We start from the raw sequence: 13,923 nt of genomic DNA, 5'->3' as shown, positions 1-13,923 counted from the left end.
GTTGTTGCAATTTGGCCGGGGCTGGGTTTGAACCCGCCATCCTTGGTATATGGGGCTGGTGCCCTATCTACCAGCCACAGGTGCCGCCCTCTACCCAGGAGATTGAACCTGTTTGGGACTCATGCATTTGCCATCTGAAAACATGGGGAGGTGACGCCCGTGGGGTTGCCTTTGATGAATGGGTACCAATAGAGAAATGCTTCCCCCTTCCATCCATGGAGCAGGTGGTTTTGAGCCATATTTCATTAGGCCTCCTTAGAAGTTCTTGCTGGATGGGGCATTCTTGCCCTTGTTATTGGCCAACCTGATAACGCATCCTTGTATTTGGTCTCCCTCCTTCCCTATTCTTCTCCCCAGAATTTCATTCTCAAATAAACTACTTAATTAACTGCATAGATGTACTGGCTTTAGGCTCTTCTTTCAGGGTAACCTAGGCTAAGATGCTCTGCAAGAAGGTAGCTCAGGCTATAATCGATCAATAAAGTGAAGATTTCTAATACACAGGAATTAAATCTTAGCCTGAGAGATGAATCCCAACCATTGCCAGAATTAGTTCAAGCTGACAGAAAAGTGATGATGTGGTACAAGGTCACTGACTTCTGGAAAAAAAGACTGCAGGCAGTTGCTATTATTTAAAAATCGTTTTACTTATTAAAACTTTCTCATTTTCCAAGGCACTTCAGTAGCATTCACAAGAATATGATTTGTTTGTTTTTGTTTTTTAACCAAGTGAAGCATATGCTTTAATAGTACCATGGTAACATAATTGGCAAAGAGAAGACAACTACAATGAACACAAAATATCTCCCAATAATGTCACACGGCTGAAGTGAGCACTCTGAAAGACTATGAACATAATTTCAATGTTTTTATAACTTTTCCCCATGATTAGGTACCATAAACAATGACATTGGTTTTGCATTCAGAGAAGTGCTAGAGGATAAATCTGGAAAGGCCTTGCACCAGTGGCAACTGCCGACCATTATCAGAGTGATTCTGGGTATAAAAATAAAAAAAAGACATAGGTCAGGTACAGTGGTTCATGAGTATAATCCCAGGACCTTGGGAAGCCAGGGAGGGAGGACTGCTTGAGGCCAGGAGTTCAAGACCAGCCTGGGAAACACAGTAATACCTTATCTCCACAAAAAACAACTACAAAAAAATTAGCCAGAGGCCAGGCATGGTGGCTCATGCCTGTAATCCCAGCACTTTGGGAGGCTGAGGTGGGCAGATGACCTGAGCTCACGAGTTCGAGACCAGCCTGAGCTAGAGGAAGACCCCATCTCTAAAAAAGCCGGGCACTGTGGCAGGCACCTGTAGTCCCAGCTACTCAGGAGGCTGAGGCACGACAATTGCTTGAGCCCAAGATTTAGAGGTTGCTGTGAGCTATGATGCCAGAGCACTCTACAGGGAATGACAAAGTGAGACTCTGTCTCAAAAAAAAAAAAAAATCAGCCAAATATAAGGACACACACTTGTAGTGCCAGCTGTTAAACCTGGGAGGCTGAGGCAAGAGGATTGCTTGTGCCCAGGAGTTTGAGGCTGCAGTGAGCTATGATCACGCCACCACTGTACTCAGCCTGAGCAACAGAGTGAAACCCCATCTCTCAAAAAAAATAAAATAGAAAAAGACACAAACCAGGAGACTAAGGAACCAGCCTTCCCCAAGTCTATTCTGAAGGGCAAATAACTTAAGGAGAAAAAGACACAATAACAAATACAACAACAGGGTGGCTCCTATGGCTCAGTGGATAGGGCACCGGCCCCATATACTGAAGGTGACGGGTTTAAACCCGGCTCAGCTGAACTGCAACAAAAAAAATAGCCGGGCGTTGTGGCAGGCATCTGTAGTCCCAGCTACTTGGGAGGCTGAGGCAAGAGAATTGCCTAAGCCCAGGAACTGGAGTTTGCTGTGACCTGTGACGCCACAGCACTCTACTGAGGGCGATAAAGTGAGTCTCTGTCTCTACAAACAAACAAACAAACAAACAAAAAACAACAAAAAAACCAAACCCACATTACAGTTTAGAGATGAGACAAAGTTGCTTGTCTCTCTTTTTCACTGATCTGCTTCCTTCAAATCACATACAAGCTATAGAAGTGAGGAGGTTTGATTTACACAACTATGGAAAATAAGAATAATAGATTCAACAAAACATTTTTTATGGGCCTGGACAAGCCCAGTGCTTTGATCAGATGTAAACAAATCTACCCAGCTGTCAGTTTGAGTGGCCAAGAGCTCACACATCAATGCACTTGCCCATGTTCTGTATCTGCCCACTCTCCTCCTCCTTAATTACCTCCAGTTCTCCCTAGACCAGTGGTTCTCAACCTTCCTAATGCCATGACCCTTTAATACAGTTCCTCATGTTGTGGTGACCCACAACCATAACATTATTTTCATTGCTACTTCATAACTGTAATTTTGCTACTGTTATGAATCGTAATGTAAATATCTGATATGCAGGGTGTATTTAGGCAACCCCTGTGAAAGGGTCTTCGACCCCCAAAGGGGTCGTAACCCACAGGTTGAGAACTGCTGCCCTAGACCCTGTGTTCTCCTGCCCTGGGAAGTGATAGTCCTAGATAATCTGAGAAAAGGTGAGAAAACAAACTCCCTGTGAAACAATTTCTTTTCCTCTAAAGGCCACCATTAGAAAGAAGGGGGTAGAGGAATTTAGACCTCTAGTATTATTAGGAGCCTCTTCAAGTAGTCTAAAATTAAAATGTAAATATAGCAGATTCTTCTTATGTTCTTCCAAATCCCATTGGTTCTAGTGAATAATGATCTTCCTAGGAAGTGCTGAGTCCATCATCATAAAAGTTAGGACTTATCTAAAGTTATCAGTAGGTAGCCACGGGGTCTTGAGAGGAAGGTGGTACTCTAGGACTCTACATACCTCTGAGTCTGGGTGCCCATCCATGAGCAAGTCAGACATAGGTGAAGAGAATAAACAGTAAAGGCCTTTGTCACTGAAGGACTCGGAGTCTGCACGAGCTGTTTTGGACAAGACACAGTCTATCCTCCTAAGTTTCTCATTTATTGGAAGCTGTGTTAGAAGGCTGTGCTTTTAAGGATTGTGGGGCTTTCTTCACCATCTCTTAACATCTTTGTATGACTTGCAGTCTGCCTGTGTTTTATTCTACAAAAATAGGCAAAACAAATGTTAGTAACAAATTTTAAAAAGATGCCTGCCAGTCTTAAAACAAACAAAGAACTCAGGATATCTTCACTGGGGAAAATAATCACAAAGCAAATTTTGAAATGTTTCTCCTGGCCCCTGCACCATCCAGAGCTGCTGCTGTCATGGAGATGTGCACAGTGAAATGTCCACACAGGAACAGACTTCAGAGGACAGGCTGGAAGCACCTTGCTGCTTATACTTATAACCCTTTGATGGCTAACCTAGTCCATGGAACTTGTAAGAGTTTGCTAGGGGCTCTACCACGGGGATCCTAAGACCTAGCCAGGCCCAGACCCAGTATATCACCTGTCTTACCCTTTGACCCTTAGCATCTGGTCAATGGTGTCTGGGAGTGGGGTGCCAAAACTCTCTGGGAGGAACAAAGTGAGGATGGCTGTCAGGATGGTCAGACTTCCCATGAGGATGTAGGGCAGGAAGCGGTCATAGGCACCTACGGCAAAGCAGAGAGCCCAAACCCAGGGATACAGTTAGACTGGGTCTCTCTCCAGCCCTTCATGTTCCCAGAACTCTATATGAGGATCACTTTCCTCCTTAGTCTCAGCATCTCCCACAGTCTGAGATTCCAGATTGGAATCTGGTACCTGGACAGTTTCAGAACCCACAGTGGGCAGAGGCATGACCAGAGGTCCCCAGAAGTTGAGCAGTACCCCATGACACAGGGCAGGAGTGTGGGGGGTAGGGAAGAGTGGAGCTGAGCCATGATGATTATTTCTATTTCCCAAGGTTGGGTTTCCAAGGAACTTGAAGTTGTCTAGGGACAGGAATAACTCTCCCACCTCTGCAGATGTGTCCCAACCCGTTTGATTTGCCTTCAGGCTAGACAAGCTGTTTCTGCTTGTTATAGCTATTTGGTATGTTCAGAAAGCACTCTGGGTACTCTCAGGGTAGGTGCCACCCCATCATCTCCAAAGATGTGCTAGCTAGGGGTGTGTGGGGAAATAGCAGTGCCATGAAGATATACTGTTGAAAGAGAAAACTGAGGCCCTGCCACATAAAACGGCACAAGGCAGATCCTTATGCAATGTAAACCACTGCACAGTGCTCCAAGTTAGAATAATCCTCAGTTCATCAGACTTCTTGAATGGACATCTTTCCCCTCCTGTTCCTTTTAAATACTGATTCTAAAAAGAAATTTCTCCAACTAAATACAGGCTCCCTAAGCTACTCTGTAGTTTCTCAGGATAAAAGAATCGTAGCCTCTGGTGTGGATGGCTGAAACAGAAACAAAACCTTCTAATTTTCTCATCAAGTTCTAGACAGTCTATAGGTTTTTCTTTTCTTTTTTTATTGCGACAAGTTTCTTTTTTCAGTATGTCGCCCTTGGTAGAGTGCCATTGCGTCACAGCTCACAGCAACCTCAAACTCTTGGGCTTAAGCGATTGTCTTGCCTCAGTCTCCCAAGTAGCTGGGACTACAGGCGCCTACCACAATGCCCAGCTATTTTCGTTGTTATTGTTGTTTGGCAGGCCCGGGCCAGGTTTGAACCCTAGCTGGTGTATGTGGCTGGTGCCCTAGCCGCTGAGCTATGGCGCTGAGCCAGTCTATAGGTTTTTCACTGGAAAGTGATAGCCTCCCTGATAGTACACTCAGAGAAGAACCCTCCCCAGCCACAGATCTAATACTGGAGGGAGCCCATTTGCTGTATGTGCTTGTTTTCTTGTTAACAAGCGATCTGGGCTTGCATTAAAGCTGATTAGCACATCTACCCCAGCACTTCAGCGTGCCCTTGCCCATGGGACTTACCAAGGTAAACAAAGTAGGGAGACAGGATGCTGCCCAGGCGGGATGCTGTGGAGCTGACCCCCACGCCCATGTTTCTGACCACTGTGGGGTACAGCTCAGCTGTGTACACATAGACCATGGAAAAGGCAGCAGTGATTCCAAACTTGCCCACCATCACCAGGACTGTAGCCAAATAGTACAAGTCTGGAGAGGCAAAGGGAAGAAGGCAGGAGTAGGCACCAACCCGAGGCACACTGCTATTCAGTGTTTCCTTGTTTTTTTTTACCTGACATAAATATACTTTCTCCCCCAATTTTTTCTATAACTTCCTATTATGGGAAAAAGGACTACAGCCAAGGCTTCCCTCCAAGCTGATTTCTAAAAGGAGGCTGGGACTGGAGCTGTGTGACATGCATTTTTCTGAGCCTAGAGACCACCAGAGTGAGCGCCTCAATAGCCCAGTCCACCTGCTTTCCAGTCCAGAAGTTGTGAAAGACGTATGTGGGGAGAGAGCCACCACCCCAGAATCTAATACTGCTAGCACTGTGGAATTAACTGATGACTTTTTTTTTTTTTGGCCGAGGCTGGGTTTGAACCCACCACCTCCAGCATATGAGACCGGCGCCCTACTCCTTGAGCCACAGGCACCGCCCTAACTGATGACTTTTACATCAACGGAGAATCTAGTTCTAACTCATTTCATGTTTTCATTCTACTCAGTCCTCAAGAAATTCATACCATCACTGGGATGATCCTCCCATCTGTCCTTCTCACTGTGCCAATGAGAGACACTGTGTGTGACCTGAGAGTCACTCTGAGCTCAGTGTGAACCTCTACATCATTTCTGGCTTCTTCCACCAGACACCACTAGGGGTCGTCCCTGTGCAGTGTTACCAGCCTGACAGGTAACATCTGTGACCACCAGTGCTCCGAAAGCCATGAGTACACTGAGAACTCTGGGCACAGTGCTGGACAGATGAGGGCCCACCAGATGTTCTATGGCTACCTTCCATCCACTGTGGGACATCATGACAATTTTAGAAACTAAAATCCTGCTCAGGGGCTCTGAGGCCCTCTCTGTGATCTGGGCCCTGACCCTCTCTTTACTGGCTCCCTTTTTCTCCTCAAACATGCCAGGCTTATTTCCTGCTCAGGGTCATTGCCTTCACTGCTTCTTCTTCCTGAAATGTTCTCCTAGACTTTTATATGGCTTTCTCTGTCACTTCATGTATGTTTCTGCTAAACTGCCTCTATTCAGGGACATTGTCTGTGACTGCTTTATAAAACCAGCTTCCCATGCTCCTATTTTTATTCATGAAAGGTAGCACAATCTGAACTGGATCAAGCATTTCGTTTACTTGTTCGTCTTCTCTACAAGGGTGTGAGCTCCATGAGGGCCTGGGGTTTTGCCTGACTTGTTTCCTTCCATATGGCTAGCACCAAGTATAGTGCCTATAGCAGGCACTCCACGGATAGGTGTTGAATAAATAAGACAGGGCCAGGAAAAAAAATTAATGGGCAAGGCTCTTTCTTCCTCCTTATTCTGAAGTGGAAAGCAAATATGAACACATTACCTTGGGTATATAGTAAAATTAACCAACAGCCCTAATGTTGGTTTTTCCCACTCCCCCAAAGCCCAGGTCATAGAGTGTTCAGGTCTCAGAAGGCACTTTCTCTTGATTTTTAGGCCAAGAATACATATGCAAGGTCTGATAATTAAGTTCGAGAACTTGGCACCATGTGCTTACATTACCGGCACAGAACAAACAACTCAGTAAGGTTTCATAACCTTTGTATACTAGTGTCTCATAGTTGTGTTCATGTCAATGTATGGTGGTGTCTTGCTGAGTGGCATTCATTATTGTTGTATGTTTTTGTGTGCCATCATGAGAATGTCAGAGCTTAAAGCAACAAACAAAGATTTATTGAAGAGAGGTCAGGGAGGCCAATAATGAGCAGGACTGACAAAAACATTGCAAAAATTCATCAAATTGTGCATCAAAATCATCAGCTGACTTGTTGAGGCAAGAGGATCACATACGCCCAAAATTTTGAGGTTGCTGTTAGCTATGACACCACAGAACTCTACTGAGGGCAACAAAGTAAGACTCTGTCTCAAAAAAAAAAAAAAAAAATTATCAGCTGACTGTAAGAAATATAGCAGACCAAGTAAACATCAACAGAGAAACAGTTAGGAAAATCTTAACTAAAAATCTTGGCCAACATCTCATGGCTATTGCATCAAGACAATGTACCAGTTCACACAGCACTATCTGTGAGGGAGTTTTTAGCCAGTAAACAAATAACTATATTGGAACACCCTCCCTAATCACCTGATCTGGCCTCCAGTGACTTTTTTCTTTACCTAAAGATAAAGGAAATATTGAAAGGAAGACATTTTGATGGCATTCAGGATACCAAGGGTAATACAACAACTTTGATGCCCATTCCAAGACTGCTTTCAAGGGCAGACTAGTCACTGGCATTGGTCCAGAGCTTCCCAAGGGGAATATTTCAAGAGTGACCATAGTGATAAGTCAGTAATGAGGTATGTAGCACTTTTTCTAGGATGACTTTGTGAACTTAATTGTAAGACCTTGTATACAAGGGAGCCGTGATGGGCTTGATTTTACTCTCTTTATTAACTGGGGAAGACAGCCTGGTGGAGAGTTGAGTGATTCAATGAAAACCCAAGACCATAGATGAGCAAGGTCCCTACCTGGGGGCACCAGCTGCACGAAGAGAAGGACACTGCCACCCAGGAAGAGGGCAGTGGCCATGGAATAGCGCCGGGGCAGATACCGCAACAGCAACCAGGCCAACACGTATGCTGGGACTTCAACCACAGCCGAAAGGAAGCAGTTCATATAGACGTCCCCATGCAAGTTAGGAGTATCAAGGGAAAGCCCAAAATAGCCCACTGATATGGTCATCCTGAAACAGAGTGTAGAAGAAAGAGAGCTAGAAATCAGTATCCACATCGAAAGCTGGAAATCAGTATCCACATCTCTCCCAGCCTAAACGACACTTAAAATGCAATTATTTCAGTAAATTCCAAACTACTCTTTAAGCAGAGAATAGGAAGGCAGCAGCAGATTTATTTCAGGAACAAAAGAACTCCTGGCCCAGGTGGTTCAGTGTAAAGCAGGGGTGTCCAACCATTTTTTTCCCTCTGCTGTCCATTGGAAGAAGAGGTATCTTGGGTCACAAATACATAAACACTAACAAAAGCTACTTAGTGGGCAGTGCCTGTGGCTCAGTTGGTGGGGCGCCGGCCCCATATACCGAGGGTGGCGGGTTCAAACCCGGCCCCGGCCAAACTGCAACCAAAAAATAGCTGGGTGTTGTGGCGGGCGCCTGTAGTCCCAGCTGCTCGGGAGGCTGAGGCAAGAGAATCGCTTAGGCCCGGGAGTTGGAGGTTGCTGTGAGCTGTGTGAGGCCACGGCACTCTGCTGAGGGCCATAAAGTGAGACTCTGTCTCTACAAAAAAAGAAAAAAAAAAAAAAAAAAGAACAAAAGCTACTTAGCAAAAATAAAATAAAATAAAAAGGTCTGTGCATACTTTTCATGATACTAGACACCAGAGATAAGCAAAAAAAAAGTTCTCACAAAATCAGTATTTGGACTGGGCACTCCTTGTGTCAACTCTGCACTGGTGTACTTTCAGAGTATCCCATACAAAAGGCATCACAGCAGAAACGCTTATATAATTCAGACAGATTTACTTCATCGAAAAAAATTCCATCCTACCCTCTGGCTTTAAAAATACTAAGCCGAGGCTTTTACAGAAGCCCCCTTCCCTACTCTCTGAACCTCCCCAAATCTAGCAACTGCTGAAGGAGCTAGAAGATAAGGTGGTAGATACCAAGTGAGGTGTGACAGGACTCGAGAAATAAGATAAAATAAGGGATAACATTCAGTTAAAGACTATGTGTGTTGCCCAGCCAGGAAGCGGCTGGCGAGAGGCAGCTGAAATCAACCCTACTGTGCTCATGGAGAATACAGGAACTCCCACTGGTGGGGCCAGGCTGTCTCTCGTCTGGGTGTCTGCAATGTCCCTGGCCTGGGCCGTGTCCCTAGTAGGCATTCTCTCTGCTGAGGAACCACACTCTTTGGCAAACCAGACTTTTATGGATTACACTGTTTATGACTCATTGGTAGCTGATATGATGAAGAAAGAACATGTACATGAGTTCCTAGGAAATCCAAGTGGAAGAGACTGGGTAAACCACGTGGGTGACTGGTGGCAGGCTGGCAAGTCTGTGGTGCAGGCTGCATGCTGGCCCTGTCTTGAGGTAGACTTGGAGCACTGCATGCCTCAAGGCATCCTGGGCCGCTCCTTGGAAATGGGAGATGCATAGATAACCCCAGTGGGTAAGTCTCATAATCAGCCCTCCTCGTCCACCTTAACACCGCCCACCCAGCAGGTTCCAGGAGTCACCTACAATCCCCGGGGTCTGTCCACTGCATTAAAGCTATGCAGGCACTGGACATGTTTCCTCTCTCTAGTAACTCACATCTTTTCCTGACACAGTGGGAGATGTCTCATTAGAAGGAACCTGGTGAGGACACCTAGGCTATGTCTCTAACTCTGAACATCCCAGAAAGAGCACGTCCTGCTTTCACATTTCCAGAAAGCACTCAGCAACCTCTACACCCTAATAGACATGGTGTCTTCTCTCAGATCCTGCTTAACCAGGAGGGGATAAAGCATAGGAACAACTAAATGAGGACCGAAAGTGGGCAGGGATTCACCTCAGGACCTAGAGAGACACTCCCCCCCACCACCAAAGATCCCATACTTTCCCAAACAGCCTCCACAACAGTTTTCATTTTCTTTTCTGAGGTTCCATCACATTAAGAACTGTAACATGCCTATTTCTTCCATCTATCACAAGACATATCCCTTTGACTTTTTTTTTTTTTGAGACAAGAGTCTCAAGCTTTCACCCTGGATAGAGTGCCGTGATGTCACAGCTCACAGCAACCTCAAACTCTTGGGCTTAAGCGATTTTCTTGCCTCAGCCTCCAAGTAGCTGAGACTACAGGCACCTGCCCCAATGCCCAGCTATGTTTAAGTTGTAGTTGTCGTTGTTTGGCGGGCCTGGGTTGGATTTGAATCTGCCAGTTCTGGTGTATGTGGCTGGAGCCCTAGCCGCTTGAGCTACAGGCACCAAGCCATCCCTTTGACTTTCTGATGACATAGGCTTTCAATTAATGGCCACTTTCAGTGCTTTGTCTGAGCCTCAGACAGATCTCACTTACGCACCACAGAATTATGGACATGATGGTGACTATTCGGATATTCCGGGTTCGGAGCAGGTCCAGAATGCTGTGGGACTGCTGCTTCTTAGAACTTAGGTCTTGTAACTGCAGGAACAATATGATAAGGGAATGGGAAGGAGAAAAGGTCAAGAGACTCAGACTCACAGTAAACAATACACTTGAAACTCCAGCGTCTTAGCTATCTCCATCTCAGAGCTGGGGAGTGTTAAGTTTCTTCCTCAAAAAGAACAGTATAGTGACTGCACTGGGGCTGCCGAGAGCTTCCCCAGGCCTTGTCAATAACAAATCGGAATGAATAAGAATAAGGAGGAAAAGCAGGTGGTCCGTCCCTACCTTGGGGTGTGTCAGAGGCAGAGGCCCAAGCTGACAGCTCCCTCCTTGCTCAACCCCGTCCTCCCTTCAGTGGCCACATTCCAGGGAGGCCTCTGAGCATTTCTTCCCCATGCTGGCTCCCTGCCCTCTAGGTCAGAGAGAGAAACTGGCTGTGGAGTTTATTGATGTAATATTTTTTTAAAAGTTAATGTTCTGAGTTCTTATACCGTATAGTTATTGATCTGCTTCCAGGGAAAAAACATTCGAATAGAAAAACAGGAAAATTGACCTAAGCTTCACCCAGAGTAACTTCCTATGAAATTCCGCACAGCCATGGCCATTAATAAACCACACGTCTAAACACACTGATGTTGCTTTCTTAAGCAAACCCAGCTTTGGAGCTTGTTGTTCCTGAGTTAGCAGTTCAACACAAGGTCAACCTCTGACTTAAAGGAGCCCTGAAATAGCCTCATTTCCTCAAAGATGCCAGTCAGATTTATGGGTTCACCCAGACTGACCCCTCATTGAAAAGCCACCAGAGCCACCTCATTTGAAAGCCCTCCACTGCATCAGAGCCCTGTTCAGTTTGAGCTGAGTGCCACTGGTTGCTGGGAGACCACTTCACCGGGAAGTCAGCAGGGCTGTTGGTGGCCTTTGGTCCCTGCTACCTACAATAACTGGTCTCCTTTTTCCAAGCCCTGAGTCTGTGCTGCAAGTCCCGGGTGTCTCTAAGGCGCCTGCTGCTCACACTTCAGCATGACTACTTGTGGCTGCCCCCACAGCCAACACCTCGTCTTCCCATCAGACAAGGCTCATCCTAGAACCAACCACAGCCAGAGTTGATGCTTCCAACCTCTCCTCACAGTCACAAGACTGAAGAAAACTGCCTGCTGCAGAGAGGGCAGGAGGAGAGGGGATAGGAAGGAAAAGCAAGAGCCAGGAACCAGGCGGAGACAAGAAATTCCTCGTGGTACATGAGGATACGGTTTGTAGGGAGAGCTGAGGTAAGGGGAAGAGGTGAACATTAAAAAGGGCCCGACTCCTAGATGATGTGCAAGAGCGAGGCAACGGCTAGGCACTGGAGGGCGGAAAGAGATGAACGCCTCCCAGTCTACCTGTGCTTTGTATTTTATGGTCTGGATTATCTTTTAAAGATAACAAGCCACCTTAGGCATAAGCAACAATGATTTCCCAAAACACTAACTTTGTGAAAATCCTACCACTCATAAAGAATGTTTATTATTAAAAATAATGGTGAAAATAAGATTGCTTAGAGGGGAAGTAAATAAAGTAGAAAAACCTAAAATCCATAGGAAAGGTGAAAATTAGGCAGTTCTAACCTATTCCTCAACTTCTAAGTTTTAATAGGGCCTGCCTGGGGGGCAGCTGGGCTTGGGCTCCTGGGAACGGGTGGGCTTCAGCGCTTAGGGCTGCTGCCCTCAAATCATGGACAACATGGCCCTCTCACCATCTCCCCTGTGGGACTTACCTCACTCGGGTCAAAGATGGTGGAGGGGGCAACAATCCCATTCATTTTGGCAGCCCTGCGGATGATCACCTCTGCCTCCTTAAATAGTCCCTGAGAGATGAGCCAACGGGGGGACTCAGGGATGAACCTGGAAGCACAAGGAGCAGGCTCAGTAAGGCCTCCTTGGCCAACAGCTGACCAACAGAGCACATAGGGCATACCTGGACATGGGAATGAAGGTTCAGAACCAGATCTAGGTTTGTGGAATGTTTGGTGTTCAAAAGCCAGAGGCATGGACATGTTCGACACTCAGTACTAACCTGGAGGGCCCTGCACACCCTGATGGGATCCTAGTACTAGCTGGTCATTTCAGAAGAGTGATGGTACCACCTGGTAGGCTCTGAGGAGTCAGGTGCAAGGCAGGCTCCTCCTAAAGCCTGGATTCTGCAGCTATCTCAGGCCAGCCCAGTCCCTGTTATCCTCCCAACCTTGTCCCCAGCAACCACATCTGCACTGGCCATCTTGGCCTCTATAGTCTCCTCACCCCACCCCTGATTTATCCAACAGACTTGTCAGACTCTCCACCTAAAACAGTATGTTGCCAAGGCACTTAAGTGATTTGGGTCTTTGTACATATTTTCTATCACACTGGGACCAGGCAGCTGTCCAGCCTTCTGTCATGATGTGCTGTTTCCTTTCCCCCTATCCCCTAAAATGCTCTCCACTCCACATGGACCAGTGATCTTACCTTCCCCACCTTCAAGGGATAATTCCCACCTCGGCTCTTCAGCTGTGTTCCCTCTAAGTATGGAATGGCCTCTTCTCTGCATGTCCAAGTCCTCTATTTTGGAGGCGCTGGTGGAGCCTGGCCCCCTCTGTGCAGCCACCCCGAGGACTTGTGTTTAGTGTACTCCCTCTTCTTCCACTGTCTGTGGCAAGAGGCCTCAGCCACACACAGCCAGAGCCTGGGCCTAAGCTGCCTTGCCCTGGGCTTTGGGAACTTCCTGGAGGTCATGTTGGACCACGTCTTCTCACAGCTACTCTTTCCTCTCCCTATATTTAGGCCAATACAGCACAGGGCTGAGAACAAGTCTGGCGATATCTTGGGATTCTGTTTGAGCTCTTTTGAGCATGGAGAAAACAGTCTGAAACCACTTACCGATACTTCCTGTCTCTGGGAGCTCAAATGGGGATTTGTGGGCTGCTATTGCCCTCTAGCGAAGGCTAGGCAGAAGTCATCCTGCGGGCACACACCACTGGGACAGAGCCACCCACACTCACCACCAGAGCGCCACGCACAGCACCCCTGGCCCCGTCAGCGCCAGCAGCAGCATCCGCCAGTCTCTGATGAAGTAAGCAAACAGTGGCAGCACCATGTAGCCGAAGGCATAAAATATGCACACTCCTAACGTGGAGAATATAATACGAACGGACTTGCCAAGAATTTCTGTTCCTGTTCAGAACAAGGGAGTAGTAACGTTAGCATTTTAATTTGGGTTATTTCCTTATTAATCATCAACGGTTATCATTTTCAACACACAGGTAAGAAAACAGCCAGAATTATCTCTAAGTTTCCAAGTCTGAGGGAAGGGGTGGGAGTCTGAACATAGTTCAGTCTGACCAGCTCCTTGGGTCACCTCACTGTGGCCTTTCAGACCCCTTAGCAACAGTTCTCTTAAGCAAATGTCGCCATTTTTCCTAAGCCATATGCTAAAGTTGCCATTTTAGGCCCCCTTTAATCCTCATAAGAATAATAATTCATTCAAGGTGAAGTATTACAAGGCCACAGGTGCTAATATCCTTCAAGGAAAAATTATGCTCTTAAATGTGAACAAAAAAATAATCCTTTCAACTCAGTGCCTGTACCTCAAGCAGCTAAGGCGCCAGCCACATACACGGGAGCTGGTGGGTTTGAATCCAGCCTGGGCC

At 46.5% G+C, this 13,923-nt stretch overlaps 1 protein-coding gene across 3 annotated transcripts in view; it reads right to left on the bottom strand.

Annotated features, from left to right (window-relative positions):
• Positions 1-626: 626 nt before the first annotated feature.
• SLC22A5 (solute carrier family 22 member 5) overlaps positions 627-13,923 on the bottom strand; it is a 32,614-nt gene continuing 19,317 nt past the window's right edge. The window contains exons 4-10 of one of the 3 annotated variants that reach the window (XM_053566936.1): positions 13,276-13,447; positions 12,016-12,142; positions 10,198-10,298; positions 7,648-7,862; positions 4,950-5,132; positions 3,492-3,636; positions 627-3,143 (exon numbers count right to left, since the gene is read on the bottom strand). In XM_053566936.1, the coding sequence (XP_053422911.1) occupies positions 3,497-3,636; positions 4,950-5,132; positions 7,648-7,862; positions 10,198-10,298; positions 12,016-12,142; positions 13,276-13,447 (938 nt within the window). In that variant the 3' untranslated portion in view covers positions 627-3,143; positions 3,492-3,496. The remainder of the gene's footprint in view (positions 3,144-3,491; positions 3,637-4,949; positions 5,133-7,647; positions 7,863-10,197; positions 10,299-12,015; positions 12,143-13,275; positions 13,448-13,923) is intronic. The other 2 variants (XM_053566933.1, XM_053566937.1) reach the window with 2 other exon arrangements.

This window comes from Nycticebus coucang, chromosome 17 (genome assembly GCF_027406575.1).
Source record: "Nycticebus coucang isolate mNycCou1 chromosome 17, mNycCou1.pri, whole genome shotgun sequence".
NCBI lineage: Eukaryota > Metazoa > Chordata > Mammalia > Primates > Lorisidae > Nycticebus > Nycticebus coucang.
This window is presented reverse-complemented; position numbering and strand designations above follow the sequence as displayed.